General features: G+C 40.4%; 1 protein-coding gene across 3 annotated transcripts in view; it reads left to right on the top strand.

Moving 5' to 3' along the window:
- Positions 1 to 19,020, top strand: part of CEP128 (centrosomal protein 128) — a 409,764-nt gene that overhangs the window by 100,328 nt on the left and 290,416 nt on the right. For all 3 annotated transcript variants that reach the window (XM_054028732.1, XM_054028729.1, XM_054028731.1), the window contains one exon: positions 17,305 to 17,655. In XM_054028732.1, coding sequence (XP_053884707.1) covers positions 17,305 to 17,655 — 351 coding nt within the window. The remainder of the gene's footprint in view (positions 1 to 17,304; positions 17,656 to 19,020) is intronic.

Here is a 19,020-nt window from a genome sequence, read left to right as displayed (position 1 = left end):
AAAAATCATGCATTCTTTATTAATTGATTATAAAAAGAGGGAGAGAACTGACAAGATAGCCCGGGTGGGGTTTGGGAGGAGGATAGGAGGGAAGGAAAAGGCCACTAAAAAAGTTCAAAGTAATGACAGCCTTTTGCTTGGGCTGTCCACTGGGGTGGAGTGGGACGGTGCATGGAGCCTCCCCCCCGTGTTCTTACACGTCTAGGTGAGGAGGCTATGGAACATAGGGGGGAGGGAGGTTATACAACGGCTGCAGCGGCACTCTGTGCTTCTGCTGCCGTTCCTGAAGCTCCACCAGACGCTGGAGCATGTCCGTTTGATCACGCAGCAGCCCCAGCGTTGCAGCCTGACACCTCTCATCTTGAGTGTCCCCCTTGGCCTCACGTTCACTGGCACCTTTCCTGTACTTTGATACTGTGTCCTTCCACTCATTCAGATGAGCTCTTTCATTGCGGGTGGATTCCATGATTTCCGAGAACATTTCGTCTCGCATCCTCTTTTTTCGACGCCTTATCTGAGATAGCCTTTGGGACGGAGGAGGGAGGCTTGAAAAATTTGCAGCTGCGGGAGGGAGGGAAAAAAGGGAGAGAAGTATTTTAAAAGATACATTTTACAGAACAATGCTTATACTCTTTCACGGTGAACAACACTATTCACATTACATAGCACATGTGATTTTGATACAAGGTTGCATTTTGCATCTTTTAATATTGAGTGCTTGCGGCTTTTGTGTTAGAGAGCACAGACGCAGGTCTGGGCAACAGAATTCGGCTTGCATGCAGCCATGGTAAGCCATTGTCTTTCGGCATCTGCAGCTTTCCTACAAGCAGCGCCCTCCTTTCCCACATACCAAGCAAAGCCCGTTGAGTGCTGTGGTTTTCCTGTTAACATGCAGCAGCAGAAACCAAACTAACCCCCCCCCCCCAAATCCAATTCTCTGGGATGATGGCTTTATCCCTCCCCCCACCGCGTGGCTGGTATCAGGGAAGATCCCTGCAGAAACCAAACTAACCCCTCCACCATCCAATTCTCTCGGATGATTGCTTTATCCCTCCCCCCCCCAAGTGGCTGGGAAGATCCCCGCCCTCCCCCCCCCCCACTTGGCTAACTGCAGGGAAGGATTTCTTTTCAGCCACAGACAAACAGCCCAGTAGGAACGGCCACCTCTGTCCCCTTAATTAAATTCCCGTATTTTAACCAGGTTACCATGAACGATATCACTCTCCTGAGGATAACACAGCAAGATAAAGAACGGATGTTGCTTGAATGCCAGCAAACACCGGGACCATACACTGCCAGGCTTTGTCATGCAGTCATACCAGATTACTTGCTACTAGCATGGTGTGGTCAAGTGTCCTACCATGGAGGACGGAATAAGGCTGCACTGCCAAGAAACCTTGTGGAAAGGCTTTTGGAGTACCTCCAGGAGAGCTTCATGGAGATGTCCCTGGAGGATTTCCGCTCCATCCCCAGACACGTTAACGGACTTTTCCATCCCAAGTCCTCAGGGCAAATTAATCATTAAAAAACGCTTGCTTTTAAACGATGTTTTATATTTACAAAGGTACACTCACCGGAGGTCCCTTCCATGGCCTCATTGTCTGGGGGTTGGGAGGGTACTTCAGTCAGGCTGAGAAAAATTTCCTGGCTGTTGGGGAGAACGGAGTGCTGTGTGCTCTCCGCAAGTTCGTCGTCATCCTCCTCCTCCTCCTCCTATTCCCCATCCGCAGAATCCTCAGGCATGGCTGAGATTACCACCGCCTCAGAATCCAGTCAGAGGTGGGGTAGTGGTGGCGGCCTTCCCTAGAATTGCATGCAGCTTAGCGTAGAAGCAGCATGTCTGCGGCTCTGACCCGAAGCGACCGTTTGCCTCCTTTGTTTTTTGATAGGCTTGTCTGAGCTCCTTAACTTTTACGCTGCACTGTAGTGAGTCCCTATTGTGGCCTCTCTCCATCATGCCCTTGGAGATTTTTTTCAAGTGTTTTGGCATTTCGTCTTTTGGAACATAGTTCTCCTAGCACTGAATCCTCTCCACGTATAGCGATCAGATCCAGTTCCTCCCATACGGTCCATGCTGGTGCTCTTTTTTGATTCTCGGACTGCATGGTTACCTGTGCTGATGAGCTCTGCATGGTCACCTGTGCTCTGCACGCTGGGCAAACAGGAAATGTAATGCAAAAGTTTGCGGGGCTTTTCCTGTCTACCTGGCCAGTGCATCCGAGTTCAGATTGCTGTCCAGAGAGGTCACAATGGTGCACTGTGGGATAGCTCCTGGAAGCCAATATGATCGAATTGCGGCCACACTAATCCTAATCCGAAATGGCAATACCAATTTCAGTGCTACTCCCCTCGTCGGGGAGGAGTACAGATATCGGTATTAAGAGCCCTTTATATCAAAGTAAAGGGCTTCGTTGTGTGGACGGGTGCAGGGTTAATTCGGTTTAACACTGCTAAATTCGAGATAAACTCCTAGTGTAGACCAGGCCATAGTTTCTGTGTCCACATCAATAGTGTGTTGCTGGTAGCTAGATTTACTTGTGAAGGAGCCTAAAATTCCAAGAGAGCAAGACAGAGATTCTTACTCTAACATATTTTCCTAAAATGAGAAGGGATTGGGAAAAGAAAATCTAAAGGCCATTAAAAAGGTACCTAAAACCCACAAACTTTATATTAGAAAGTTTTTCCTCTGAAAGTAGGAGCTGTAACAAGTAATAACCACAAAGCATCTAAAAAGATACATTTCACTTGAGTTGAAAATGTCTCTTTAAAAAAAGTTTCACATTTAGTTGATTTGTCTGCAGCTTTTGCTCTATGCTAAAATAATAAAAATCTGTGTTCTTTTTAGTCTTATTGTGTGTTTAATGTTTAAAGTAATTATAAAGATGACTAATAGCTTTGTAAAAAAGCTTGAGGCACAAAACCAGGGAAGAGTTGTGTTCTTATAGTATCAGTCACTCTGATAATGACTTAGTCATTTCTTGACTACCATGAATAACATTATAAAGGGAAATAAGAAAAGTTTTTGGAATAAAAAAGTTTAATTGTTCATGCATAATTTGAGCAAAGTTTACAGCTAACTTGTCACAGCGATTTTAATTTGACAGCATATCTTCTTAAATGGCAAATAATTCTTTTTCCTAGGTGGTATTTGTTTTAAGGCAGCCTTCCAATAATACATAAAAAGAAATGAGATTTTACTTGGCCTAAAAAAGGGTGGAGAAATAAATATGTAAAAAAAAAAAAATGCTGAAATCAGAATAAACTAAATGTGCAGACAGCATTTTAATCTTAACACCCATTGTCAGAACATACTTTACTTAAACAACTTACGACTATCTAACGCCAAAGAGAAAATTGAATTTCATATTAGATTTTGTATAAAATATGTGATATACTTTGTATAATGATTGTGGACTATAATTTTGAGTATATGATGCTGTGTGTGTGTGTGTGTAGGAAATTGTGCACGTATACCATTCACGGCAGGTGATACAGTGCATTAAGTGACAAATATTTATTACTGTGCATAACTTAGATATATATTCATAGATTCCAGTGCCAGAAGGGACCATTGTGCTTGTCTTGTCTAACCACCTGTATAACACAGGCCATAGAACTTCCCCAAAATAATTCCTAGAGCATACTTTTTAGAATAAACATACAATCTTGACTGAAAAATTGTCAGTGATGCAGAATTCACCATGACCCGTACTAAATTGTTCCAATAGTTAATTAACCTCACTGTTAAAAATTTATGTCTTATTTCCAGTATGAATTTGTCCAGCTTCAACTTCCAGCCATTGGATTGCATTGTACCTTTTTCTGCTAGATTGAAGAGTCCAATATTAAATATTTGTTCCCTATGTACATACTTATAGACTGTAATCATGTCATCCCTTCACCTTCTTTGTTAAGCTAACTAGACTGAGGTCTTTGAGTCTATCACATTAAGACACGTTTTCTAATCCTTTAATTATTCTTCTGGCTCTTTTCTGAACCCTCTCAAATTTATCTGCATCCTTGTATTGTGGGAACCAGAACTGGACATGGTATTCTAGTGCCAAATACAGAGGGAAAATAACTTCTCTACTCCTGCTTGAGTTTCCGCTGTTTATACATCTCAGGATCGCATTAGCTAATTTGGCCACAGAGTCAGCGGGAACTCATGCTCAGCTGATTATCCACCATGACACCCAAATCTTTTTCAGAGTCACTGCTACTCTGGATATAGTCCCCCATCATGTAATTATGGCCTACATTCTTTGACCTACATGTTTACATTTAGTCATATTACAATGGATATTGATTGCTTATGCTCGGTTTATCAAGCAGTCCTGATTGCTCTGAATCAGTGACCTGTCTTCTTTGTTATTTACCCCCCCCCCCCCCAATTTTTGTGTCATCTGCAAAGTTTATCAGTGATGATACTATGTTTTCTTCCAGGTCATTGATAAAAATATTAAATACTGTAGGACCAAGAACTGATCCCTGCAGGACCACACTGGAAACAACCCCTCCCACTTAATGACGATTCCTCATTTACAATTACATTTTGAGATCTGACAGTGAGCCAGTTTTTAATCCATTTAATGTGTGCCATGTTAATTTTATATCATTCTAGTTTTTTAATGAAAATGTTGTACTGTATAAGACAAATGGCTTACAGAAGTCTAAGTATATTACATCAATACTATTATCTTTGTCAACCAAACTTGCAATCTCATGGAAAAAAAAAGATACCAAATTAGTTTGACAGGTTCTGTTTTCCGTAAACCTATGTTGATTTGCATTATTTACATGACATCCTTCAGTTCTTTATTAATCTAGACCTGTAACAGCTGCTCTTTTGTCTTGCCTGAGATTGATGGCAGACTGACAGGGCTATAATTACGTGAGGGCTTTTCTTCACCACTGTACTAAATTGGCACTGCTGTGATAGATGAAGATGTGATGGACATAATTAATCCACCTCAACGAGAGGTGGAAGTTATGTCAACGGGAGAGCATCTCCCACCAACATAGCATGGTGTAGACACCGCGTTAAGTTAAAGTACGTTATATCGCTCAGGGGAGTGGGTTTTTTACACCCCTAAATGACGTAACAAATGTCAACTTAAGCGATAGTGTGGACAAGGCCCTGTTTACCTTTTTAAAAATTGGTACAGTATTACCTGTCTTCCAATCTTCTGGAACTTCCCCAGAGCTCCAAGATGTGCTGAAAACCAGCATTCAGCCAGCTCTTTTAAAACTCTTGGATGCAAGTTACCTAAATCTGCTGATTTTAAAAATGTCTAACTTCTGTAGTTTCTGTTTAACTTCCTCCTGAAACAATGGTGGAATGGAAAGGGTATTATCACTATATGATGAGTCTGTACCATCTGTGTTTTTCCTTAAATACAAACCAGAAATATATATTGAACACTATCAGAGGGGTAGCCGTGTTAGTCTGAATCTGTAAAAGCAACAGAGGGTCCTGTGGCACCTTTGAGACTAACAGAAGTATAGGGAGCATAAGCTTTCGTGGGTAAGAACCTCACTTCTCTTGCATCTGAAGAAGTGAGGTTCTTACCCACGGAAGCTTATGCTCCCTATACTTCTGTTAGTCTCAAAGGTGCCACAGGACCCTCTGTTGCTTTTTACATATTGAACACTGTCTTTTCCGCCTTATCATTGATAATTCTACCATTTCCATCTACTAATGGACCAATACGATTGGTGGGATTCTTTTTTAGTTCTTAAAAAATTCCTTCTTATTGTCCTTAACTCTGCTAACCATAGAGTTTTCCTTGTGTCCCTTTTACTTCTCATATTAATTTTCTACAATTCCTATCTTCTGATGTATATTCATTACTATCAGCTTCCCCCTTCTTCCATTTGTTGTTATTTTTAATTTATTATAGCTGCTTTCCCTTCCCCTCTAATCCAGGTCAGGATTTTTTAAACCAGTATGGCCTATCTTGTGCTTAATCTGCTATGACATTAATCCATAAGCATTCAAGATAATTTTTTTCTGATTTATCAGTGACTCAGAAACACGTAATGCCATTTTTGACAGTGCCACTCCCTCTCTCCTTTTGTCCATTCCGTCCTTCCTAAATAGGTTATAACCACTGATTTTAACATTCCAGTAGTGCGAATCATTCCACCAGCTTTCAGTAATACAACTAGATCAAATTTATGCTTAATAATGAGCAATTTCAGTTTTTCTGGTTTACCCAGGCTACTAGCATTGGTGTAAAGAAGTGGTCTCCAAAGTTTTCGTGGTCATGCCTCCTCCCCTGGGGAGCTGGGAGTGGGGCCACAGCTTTGACAGGGACGAGGCTGGGGCGGCCCGCCCTCTTCCCAGGGAGTGACGGCTGCCCCAGTCTGTTGCCAGCTTCCTGGCTTTATAAGTCCCTTCCTTCCTGACAGAGCCTGCTTGCAATCAATCCCTGACTCTTCCTCCAGGTTCAGCTTGTGGAGTTAATAGGCCTATCTGGCCACCTTAATACCTTCCAGTCCTGTGTGGGGTGGACACCCCATCACAGGCTTCATGTGTGTTTGTGGCTATGGTTGGGAGTTCCAAAGACCTAGCCATTTCATCTCACAGACTTCCAAAATAACACATTTCTTGCTATGATACCATCTACCTGATGTCCCTCTCCTACCACAAGCACATATTCTATCAGAGCCTAAGCAGCATCTTCAGTATGCTTTTGCAATGCACCAATAACTGAAATCTATAAAGCTATTATGTGGAGCAGCTTTCTCATGTTTGTCAAGCATGATGCACTGGACTTGGTTGGTTGATCTGGTGCAAAGTTTGGGAGGGTTTGTACTCCAGTCTTTGTTAGACTGATACAGCTGATGCTCCTGATGCCCACCATCCTGATGAGAATACTGCTTGCTAGTCACGTACAGTGCGAATCCACACTGACACATACTCAAAAAGACTGTATGGATATTTACCCTTCAGTAACTGTATGGTTCTTTGAGATGTTCTTGTTGGTGTGACTCTCATGAACCACCCTCCATTCCTGCTTTTGGAGTCTTCAGGTAATATGGGTTTTGAATTGTAGGGGAACTGAGGGAGGATCAAGGCCATTTTGCCTTTTAGGTCCTTGCATGAGGAGGCCTGGGGTGTAAGCGCAGTCCTGACGGATGCTGCTATTTAAAAGACTCCAATCTTGCATCAATGAGGCTCATGTGCACCTATCGTGGGATCCACACTGACAATAGTGTTTCAATGAAACACTGTTACTGTACGGTAAGTAACTATTCTTTTCTACACTGGGTCCACTGTGCAGCAGTTGGAAATAAATTGTTGCCGTTTTTCAAAGTTCTTCAGGGCAGGGGCTGTCTCTATATGTGTCTTGTACTACATCTGGCACAATGGCACCCAAATCTTACGGTCATAATAAAAAATAGTGGGGAAAGTGGTGGAGTTGTTTTGTGTGTGTGGGGAGGGAAGGGGGATGGTTCCCTCTCTTCCCCCTCAAAAACTTTCAAAAAATGTTTATCTTCAGGCAGAATCCAAGTCTTAACAAATAGAGTTTGAAAGATATTGTTTGTTTTTAAATTTTGAGCTACCTTAAATGGCAGGATACACAGTTAACTCTGCCACAACTTAACTCTAGTAGTTGCTCTGCTTCTGCCGTAATAAAATGTACCTTTGGTTTGTATAATGCTTTTGATACAAACTATCAAATATTGTAGAATTAGATAATAGCAGAAGGCCAGCGCCTGAGAGGTTCTTATGTGCTTAGCTTCAAGCTTTAGTCCTGTGAAGCTGTTGGAACAGATCATCAGGCTTAAGTGCGGCAGAACTCTGGGGCACCACATGGTTGAAATGACAATGGAGATCTTGACATCTCTAGAAAAATTGAAATGACAATTGTTTATAATACTTTAAAATCCTAAAGCTAGAAAATTAAAAGAAAACCCAGCAAAAGTTCTGTTTGAAAAATACAATATTATGTTTCCAACTTAAATACCAACTATTCTTTGTTTAAAAAAAAAAATGTTAAAAAGTAAGGAAATGGAAAACTAGGAGTATACACACTGCCATAAAATAAAATACACTCTTCCGATGATAGCAATCATCTACATAATCATTTTCACATTATCAAAACAATCTTAACTTACATAAAAATCAAAATTAAGCATAAAAACATTACATTATCATTTAGCTTTAGTAACATAACAGTTCTTATATACTCTATCTACCTAAATAGCTTTCTGTTTAAAATTCTTTAAATGCAGCCTATTAACAGGGCTACAATAAGCACAGATTCATAGATTCATAGATTCTAGGACTGGAAGGGACCTCGAGAGGTCATCGAGTCCAGTCCCCTGCCCGTATGGCAGGACCAAATACTGTTCTAGACCATCCCTGATAGACATTTATCTAACCTACTCTTAAATATCTCCAGAGATGGAGATTCCACCACCTCCCTAGGCAATTTATTCCAGTGTTTAACCACCCTGACAGTTAGGAACTTTTTCCTAATGTCCAACCTAGACCTCCCTTGCTGCAGTTTAAACCCATTGCTTCTGGTTCTATCCTTAGAGGCTAAGGTGAACAAGTTTTCTCCCTCCTCCTTATGACACCCTTTTTGATATCTGAAAACTGCTATCATGTCCCCTCTCAGTCTTCTGTTTTCCAAACTAAACAAACCCAATTCTTTCAGCCTTCCTTCATAGGTCATGTTCTCAAGACCTTTAATCATTCTTGTTGCTCTTCTCTGGACCCTTTCCAATTTCTCCACATCTTTTTTTAAAATGCGGCGCCCAGAACTGGACACAATACTCCAGCTGAGGCCTAACCAGAGCAGAGTAGAGCGGAAGAATGACTTCTCGTGTTTTGCTCACAACACACCTGTTAATACATCCCAGAAGTGACTGGTCTAGTCCAGTCTCACTCAGGGACAGCTCTATGTTTTTTGCCGCCCCAAGCACGGCAGTCAGGTGGCCCTGACATTACAACATACCTTGCTAAATAGGATACCCCATTCAAGCAATCACTGCTCAGAAAATCAAAGTTCTTTTCAGCTTTCCCTTACAGTACTTGTTGACTATCGGTCTCGTGACAGTATTTAGAAGAGTGAGTTCAAGAGGGCGTGAAACCGTTAAGAGGTGCCCGTGGATGGTGTGAGGCCGGTAGCGGCCCCCGGTGCGCCGGGACCGGGTCTTCTTGGAGTCGGGTTTCTTGGGAATGCAGCCCAAAGCTGGTGGTAAACTCCATCTAAGGCTAAATACTGCTCAGAAAATGACTACTATGACTTGTTTCACATAACATTTCTGATCAATAAGTCAAAATGATATCAAATTTAAGATTGTTTTGATAACATGGATGTGAAAATAATTATGTAGTTGTTTGTTGTAATTGGACCGTGGTAGTCTGTTTTATTTGATGGCAGTATTTATGCCCTTAAATTGTCAGTTCCTTAGTTTTTAACTTTTTTTAAAAAATGGGGAATAGTTGTTGTTGTTGTTTATGTTGGAGATGTAACATTGTACTCTTCTAAACTTGAAGTTTTAAAAGTGTTTAATTTTTTTCTTTTCTGGATTTAAATGGGTATTATATATTTTTAATTATTTTTATATATTTTTAGTTTTGGATTCAGGATACAAAAATGATAATTAAGGGATTGCATTATTGCTGGAAAAATTATAGTCACTAGATATATTACTGTAACAATCTATTAGTATGTTCCAGATCACTGGTTTGTAGGATGATTCTGGAAAAAAAATTTGGCCAGGAGCACAAAACCATTGGCCATGATACATCATCATATGAAAAAACAGATCATGGAACAAAAACAAGTTTAAAACGTACAGTTGAGAACACTGTCGACTTCATATAATTTCTCTCGGGGACCCTCTGGTTACCTTGTATATCTTTCAGCTAAACAATATTCAGATATCACTAGGGAAGACAAACAACCATATAAACATATGAAGTTCAATTTTAGCTTGAACAGAGCCTATCAAACTGAAAAATGTAGTTTTAGAGCCAGTAATGTAGAGTCAGATTCAATCGTACAGACAGATCAGATGTTACATTGGTATTCAACTGCTCTATTAGTTTCTCAAGAGATCCTGATAAAGTGGTTTCCTATATTATTTTACTGTGTGTTTTGTAGGTTTTGGATCACTTCCTCCATTTCTTGCCTGGAAACTCCCCTTTAGCTGAAGAAAAGTGTTCCATCTCCCTTATTTCTAAGGACATGGTATTCTGGAAAAGCTAGATTTTCTGTTCATTTCAGTTCAGGTCTTTAGATAAAAATCTTTTATCACCAAAGTCTGTCAAATGCATGATCATGGGTTGGTTAGCCTCGCCCATTCAGGTGAGGCATCCTGGGTGCTATATAGTAAGCCATATGCACACCAAAAGTCATATTACCCTTCCCCAGGGGCTTCAAAGTCCATTAATTCACCCTGTTCTCTAGCGAACAACGTATCTACTCCATCTTACCCTATATTTTCCTGTTTCAGGAGTTCTGGTGTTTGGATTGGCTTCTGGCGTTAAGATAAATCAATGTGGTTCTGTCTTGATCTATTTTCTGGCATTTCCTCCATGTAACAAGCTGGCCTTCTCTCCCGCTCACAAAGGACCCACTGCCACACCCCGAGTCTCTTTCAGGCAATTTTATTTTTTGAAATACAAGCCAAACAGACAAAATCAGTTCCTCAGCCTACCCTAGGCTACAGCTCCCAGTGTTTTTCCCCCTTCAACCCTGTCCTTCCTGCTTTTGGGCTTCCTGCAGGAATCTTCTCTGTTACGTTCACTGAGCACTGCCAGCCAGGGCTTTCTGCCTGGAGGGCCACTTTTTCCTGGCAGATTCTTACTGCCTTTTCTCCCAAGGGACTCTGGCAGCCTCTTTTAGGAACTTCCTGCTGCTCCTGCTTTCTTCAGCTCTCTGGCTCCAACTCACTGGGTTTCTCTCAGCAGGTTCCCACTGCCTTCCCTCACAGGGGACTTTGGCAGTCACTCCCAGGGAACTTTCTGCTTCTGGTCTGTCTGCCTATTCCCAGGGAGCCAGTAGTGAGAGCCCTATGGGTATACCTACTCTGCAATTAGATATCCGCAGCTGGCCCATGCCAGCTGACTCAGGCTTGTGGGGCTTGGCTAAGGGGCTATTTAATTGTGGTGAAGATGTTCGAGCTTTGGCTGGAGCCCGGGCCCTAGGACCTTGCAAGGTGGGAGGATCCCAGAGCCCTGGCTGCTTCCTGAGCCTGCAAGTCTACACTGCAATTAAACAGCCCCTTAGCCTAAGCCCTGTAAGCCCGAGTCAGCTGACATGGGCCAGCAGTTGGTTTTTAATTACAATGTAGACATACCCTATGTCTGCTCTCTCTGCCCCTTTTTGGACTAATTCTCTGGCCTGATTCATCCATGCTTCACCCCTCTAAGGCCCAGGTGCCTTCTCTTGTAGCCCAGTTGAGGTCTGCTGACCAGGCATAGGTGCATTTGCCTTGCTCCCTCATAAAGGGCCAATGTCAACTTGTGTCACCCTCATTGTATTCAATACCTCTAATGGTAAATATGCAAAGCTAATTCTTCCCTTCAGGCAGTTCCTATTATGCTGAATGTGGGAATGGGTTGAATGACTAACTTGGCAGAACCCCAAAAATAAATATAAAAAAATTAAGTAAAGCAAGACTGGTTTATTTATTTCTAGATAGAAAGTTCTATTTCACTTGCAGGAATTGCTAAGTAAAATGTAAGAGCATACATTTGAATTAATTCTTTAGATCCACAGGCTAGATTTTCCCTGGTGGAAATCAAACTGGTTGCTGGTGTCTATAAGTTAATTATATCTCTTTGTGCTTAAGGATAAATAATCCAAAGAAATGTTTCCCTACAGTGAATATTATTATTCATAAAATGGAGGTTAACATTTTACTTCTCCACAGTGAGATGAGTGTCTTCAATTAATTGAACATTGTTTTCTGTACTTTGCTTAAGCTTAGAATAATGTTTCATTAACAAGTACATGGAAAATGTAGTTATATGAACAAGATGTGTTCTCTTAAGGTTTGTGGAGAAATAATTATTTTTAATGACCCAGAAAGTCTGGAGAACCTATTATTTTGGACTGACATCCCTTATGCTATCACCAGAGAGTCAGTACATGGAAAGTGATAACAGCATTTGTAATCAAATATTGTTTGGTGTATGAGTCAAAAGGTTAGCCATTGTATAAAAGCTGTGGAAGGGTAGGCATAATGATTTCTGATGTTTTATTTGGCTGCTTTAACTTCTATCATGTTCCAAATTTGAATCCATAGCCTTCAAAGGTTACAGTATATAAATATTGTGTGTAAGTATCTTTTTTTAAAATTCTCTTCTTAGTCAGGCAGATTTTACAAGTTTAAACAGTTACTTTTCTTGATAAACCAAAAATCATATTTGTGTATAGGATAGTAGAGCAAGTTTGTGGTCATTCTCTATATTTAAACGTTCACCAGTAGACACATTTCCATTTTACTTTATTGATATTTATATAAGACTTAGCTTGGTATTCTTATTTATTATTTTAATATTTGTACTACAGTTGTGCCTAAGGGTCCCAACTAAGATACAAGTCTCATTGTTCTCATCTTTGTACAAATACATAATGAGAGACAGTCACTGTCCGGAAGAGCTTGCAATCTAAATTGACAACACAGACAGTGAGCACAAGGAGAAAAACTGGTACAGAGAAGGAATATACTTGTTGAAGGTCACACAGCAGGTCATTTGTAAAGTTGGGATTAGAACCCAGGTCGACTTTCGGTGCAGTATCCTATTTACTAGATCACACTGCCTCTTCATACTCATTACAAGGAATGCCCAGAGACTAATGCAGAAAGTAATGTAATCTTGTTTAGTTGTCAGACAATTGTAAAATAAGGGTGACAACTCTGTTTTGATGGTGAAGGAGGGATTCTAGGGCTTTCCCCATTTTTACCCACTTATCATTTTCCCCCTCTCCCAAGACCTTGCGTTAGGCTAGCTCCTGCTTCTGGCAAAGGAAGACTGAATGCTGCTTCCTCTGAAATCGAACACTATTACTTTTGGATTAGCCAAAAGGAGTTGCTCTATAGTTATATGACATACTCTGCCAAAAGAGGTTAAGGACATTGCCTCTAACTTGGTTCTTGCTCTGTGCTAAAGACAGTAGTTAAAACCATTCATACTTATTGTTTTTAAATTATTAACCTGACTGGACAATGGCATTAACAAATCATTGCCTGTCTCATTCACTGTTCTTACAGCATCTCAGGAGTAGAAAACTGCTATTTCATAATCCATACCTGGCCTAGTGCTTGGTTGTTCAGGGTCTCTAACTCTTACTAATGTTAATTTTATGTGCACATGGTGAGGGAAAAAATTATGTTTGAGAAAGGCAGGCCTATAGTAAAGAGATGTTGCTGTTAGCACCCGCCCTCCTCCTCTTAATGAGTGGTTAACCAATATTTATGATGTTTTTTTCTTTTTACAAACCTCAATAAAAGAGCATACATTCAATGCTCTGTGCACTCTGGCAATCATTTTTTAAAAATACACTAATAAGGAAAGAGACCCATCAGTTACCAGCAGTCAAAAAAAGTAATGCAGCAAGAGTATAAATATAAAAAGAACTTATCAACCTGCCCACACAATCTCAAGTCCCACACCACCACTAACCAGCCCTACTGAACACTCATCTCCTCACAGGTGAGGGAGTAAAAACCATGTGCCCTGAAAGCTAACAAACATGGGCTATTAGAGGCCAGTGGAAGAAGCAAGTTACAGTGGTCTGGGGCCTTAGTGTAGAATGCCCTGCTAGCAAACCTCTCTTTCTTCACAGTGGGGCTTCCTCTTAGGTGTCTTCACTGACTACAGCTGTGGCAGGATGTCATGAGGAGAGAGGATTTCTTTTAGGTAGGTTACAGGCCACTTAGGGCTTTTTATAGGTCAAATAGTCATAAAATGAATCCAGAAATTGATAATTACTTTGTTCAGTGCTCTCAGAGGGTGATGCTGGAAAAGCCTGGAATCCAAGAGTGGCTTCATCTATCCTTTAAAACTCAGGATTTTACCAAGATAAAATAGCACTGTGTGCTTCTTTTTCTTTGTCTAGTTAATCTTGGGAATAAGCATCATTATCTTGGTGCTTTGTCAGCAATATTATGAGATCATCTAGTTAATAGTTGCCCTGTGGCCTTTGCTGGACTGGTATATCAATAAGATACAGACAGACTGTGTTTACTTGAATTCAGATGGAAATAACAAGTTATAAAGTCTTAGTACTAATGAGTAGAGAATTTACAATATTAGATGATTGATAATTAATAGTAAATTTTTTTTATTAACATAAGAATGACCGTACTGGGTCAGACCAAAGGTCCAACTAGCCCAGTATCCTGTCTACCGACAGTGGCCAATGCCAGGTGCCCCAGAGGGAGTGAATCTAACAGGTAATGGTCAAGTGATCTCTCTCCTGCCATCCATCTCCACCCTCTGACAAACAGAGGTTAGGGACACCATTAAAGGTATGGTTGTTTATATTTCTCCTTAGCACAATGTAGATGCCTCTCCCACCTCTGAAGGTCAGCCCTTCACATCACAGGACCATATAATTTGACATACCAAAGCAGATGAATAATCCATCAAATCTGGTATCCAACCTCTGGTAGCAGCCAATGCCTAATGTTTTGGAGAAAGGCAAATGTGCTCTTCCACCATAATGTGCTTGGTCAGTAGCATAACTGTGTACATGGAGGGATGCAGGGGAATTCCTTCTTGGTGTTCTGAAGCATAGGAGATGACATGCACACAATACTCTGAGAACCCTTAAGGATAATCCTTTTCTTTTTACCCATCCTTATGCCCTTTTTGCATGGCAATCATCCTTCCTGCTGAGGGCATGGAAAGGCTCCTCTGACAGCTCTTGAACTTCTCCCTTTCGTCATCTGGAATAGGTCATGGCTTCTTCTGGAGGCTGTGTGATGCAATTGTATTGGCTAGTGGGGTTAATTGTAGAGTCATAACAATCAGACTTCTCTTTCTAGAAGTTGAGCCTATTGCCTCCCCTGTACTCTTTCAGCATCTGCTGCTCTCTGAAAAAGAGGTGAAGGTCTCAAAATCCAGCCTCAAACCTTCTAGTACATAAAGTTGCCTCTGGACTCATGAGATTGGGTGAACACTAAAAGATCAAGTTTCTACAAACATCACCAAAATGGGGAAAACAAAGATTACATGATACATAAGCAAAATTACTGCTAATAAATAGAACATAAGAATGGCCATACTAGGTAAGACCAAAGGTCCATCGAGCCCAGTATCCTGTCTTCCAACAGTGGCCAATGCCAGGTGCCCCAGAGGGAATGAACAGAACAGGTAATCATCAAGCGATCCATCTCCTGTCACCCATTCCCAGCTTCTGGCAAACAGAGGCCAGGGCCACCATCCCTGCCTATCCTGGCTAATAGTCATTGATGGACCTATCCTTCATGAATTTATCTAATTATTTTTTGAACCCTGTTATAGTCTTGGCCTTCACAGCATCCTCTGGCAAAGAGTTCCAGAGGTTGACTGTGTGTTGTGTGGAAAAAAATACTTCCTTTTGTTTGTTTTAAACTTGCTGCCTATTAATTTCATTTCATGACCCCTAATTCATGTGATATCAGAAGGAGTAAATAATACGTCCTTATTTACTTTCTCCACACCAATTTTATAGACCTCCTTAGTTGTCTTTTTTCCAAGCTGAAAAGTCCCAGTTTTATTAATCTCTGCTCATATGGAAGCTGTTCCATACCCCTAATCATTTTGTTGCCATTTTCTGTATCTTTTCCCAATTCTAATATATCTTTTTTGGGATGGGCCAACCACATCTGCATGCAGTAGTCAAGATGTGGATATACCATGGATTTATATAGAGGCAATATATTTTCTGTCGTCTTATCTATCCCATTCCTAATGATTCCCAACGTTCTGTTAGCTTTTTTGACTGCCGCTGCACATTGAGTGAGTGGATATTTTCAGAGAACTATCCACAATGATGCCAAGATCTCTCTCATGAGTGGTTACAGCTAATTTAGACCCCATCATTTTATATGTATAGTTGGGATTAGGTTTTCCAATGTGCATTATTTTGCATTTATCAACATTGAATTTTATCTGCCATTTTGTTGCCCATGCTATTTTCATGAAGCATTTGTGGAGCTTTAATATACAGAAAGATGCTTGTATAAAATGGAGAGACTGCAGACTCATTTATATATAGAGTAATGAATGTCAGAATATGTAAGATGTTTAAAATTGCATTTATTTCTTTCACCACCTATATTAAAATTAAAATAGAAGGAAAGCATAGATCTTGTCTTAGTGTCTTTCCTGCTCTATAAATATTTGGCCTCTAGGAGAAAGTTATATAGTTTTCAGAACCGCATTGAGACAGTGTAGATTAGGTATGCCTCTAGGTATGACATTCTGGGCTGTGAGATTTTTATCAGTGGGATGTTCAGTGAAATATATGACTAAGAGATGGAACACCTACAAGGATAACCCAAATATGCTGCAAGAAGTGGTCCTGGTGATTGTGTAGCTGGCATTCTTATTTCTGAGTTAGTACTGAATCAATATCCCAGTTTGGTTTTAAGGGGTGCTGTGCAGCTGGAGATAAACACAGTATGTTGGCCATCTGAGGTTATTGAAAATCCCATAGTGCATTTTGAAAGAGCAGGAATAGCAACTCGAATAATCTTCCAATTTACTTAAATTCCCACAATGATTTCAATTACATAGTGTTCTTTACTTTCTGTCCTAAAGTATTGCTGTGTGCTATTCATTTTTTGTAAAAATGTATTTTCAAAAAAAGACTGATTTAACTAGCTGTATACTAGAATTCACAGCAAGATCAGTTTTTAAAATACCCTTTTTAAAAAAATTGTGTCTGCTTATGAAACATTCAGGAACGGGTGGTTGGGTGAGGGAATATTTGACTTGTGATTAAGTATTAGATATTGGCTTGAGTCACAAAACTTTAGCCAAGATTTTAAGCACCAAAAGGGGAGTGTTTGGATTCCAGGTACTTACAGTAAAATTCAAGATAATATAAATGTACTGTTTGTACCCTCTGTTGGAGTGCAGAGAGTTGCCATTACAGGGAGATGTATTCTGTGATATAACAGGTTCTTGCATCTTTAGTTACAATGATCTGCTAAGTTGTTGCACGTAATTTATAAATAGGAAAGTAATTTATTCATAAGCTACACTGTATGTTGCTATACTACTATTTCATATTGTGTATCCCTAAGGACTGTACTTTTATAATACAATGTGTTTGTATACAGGTGTTAACATCTGACTTGGAAAACAGGGAGAAGCAGCAGCAAAGGATGCTGGACCAGCTGAAGGAGATACAGAGCTGCTACAAGGCCTGTGAGAGTGAACGGAGGCAAACTGAACTCCAAACTGCTGAGCTGGCCCAGCAACTTGAAGAGTCTACTAAGGAAGCAGATCGATACCTTGCTGAATTCAGGCAGTCTGAGACCCTTAGGCTAGAGACTGAGAAGAAGAAAGAAGAGTTGAAAGTGAAAGCTCAGGAATCCATTCGACACTGGAAGCTGAAATATAAGAAATTGGAACGTGATATGGCGAAACAGAATGAAACCATCAATCAGCTGATGGACAAGAGCAATCAGGTAAGAGCAGAGCCTTTATTTTTCTTCTCCTTTCCCTTTTTATTTTAGAAATAGAGATGAGGATGTGACATATGCACTTGCCATCTAACAATTGCACTGTGAATTTACATAGGCCACAAAACAGCTGGCAGATACTAATGACTTTCTTTCTGTTGACCTATGCTGGATTCATACTCTCAGCCTAGAAGTAAAAGGAGGTGTTTAGAATTATTAGGAACTGGGGAAACTTTTGGGAAAAGGGGAGCCTATACAGGAAGGATGGCCTCCATCTAAACCAAAAAGGAACCAGATTGCTGGCACTTAAAATTAAAAAGGTTGTTGAACAGTTTTTAAACTAAGGGCTGGGGGGGAAGCTGACAGGTGCAGAGGAGCATGTGGGTCAGACAGAGGCATCCCTTAGGGGAGGAGCTATTAATGGAGATTCTCTATGTCCTAGTAAGGAGGAGAGAATGGAAGATGATAAAATATGGGTAGGATCTGATGAGAAACAGCAAATGAAAAAAAGTCCCATTCAATTACATCATGTAATGTCAGACAGCTAAAAAGTGACAAGTTTTTAAAGTGCTTGTATACCAATGCTAGAAGTCTAAATAATAAGATGGGTGAACCAGAGTGCCTTGTATTAAATGAGGATATTGATATAATAGACATCACAGAAACTTGGTGCAATGAGGGTAATCAATGGGACACAATGGTACCAGGGTATGAAATATATTGGAAGGACAGAACAGGTCGTGCTGGTGGAGGAATGGCACTATATGTGAAAGAAAGCACAGAATCAAATGAAGTAAAACTCTTAAATGAACCAAACTGTACCATGGAATCTATATAGAGAGTAATTCCGTGCTCGAATAATAAGAATATAGCAGTAGGGATATATTACCAACCACCTGACCAGGATGGTGATAATGACTGTGAAATGCTCCGGTAGATTAGAGAGGCTACGAAAATAAAAAAACTCAATAATAATGGGGGATTTCAGCTATCCCCATATTGCCTGTGTACATGTCACCTCAGGACGGGATGCAGAGATAAAGTTTCTTGACACCTTAAATGACTGCTTCTTGGAGCAGCTAGTCCTGGAACCCACCAGAGGAGAGGCAATTCTTGATTTAGTCCCAAGTGGAGCACAGGATCCGGACTAAGAGGTGAATATAGCTGGACTGCTTGGTAATAGTGACCATAATATAATTAAATTCAACATCCCTGTGGTAGGGAAAACATCACAGCAGCCCAACACTGTAGCATATAATTTCAGAAATGGGGACTACACAAAAATGAGGAAGTTAGTGAAAACAGAAATTAAAATCTACAGTGCCAAAAGTGAAATCATTGCAAGCTGCATGGAAACTTTTTAAAGACACC

This window comes from Malaclemys terrapin, chromosome 4, assembly GCF_027887155.1.
Source record: "Malaclemys terrapin pileata isolate rMalTer1 chromosome 4, rMalTer1.hap1, whole genome shotgun sequence".
NCBI classification, from domain to species: Eukaryota; Metazoa; Chordata; order Testudines; family Emydidae; genus Malaclemys; species Malaclemys terrapin.
The sequence above is the reverse complement of the archived record's forward strand: the minus strand, read 5'-3'. Positions and strand labels throughout refer to the sequence as shown.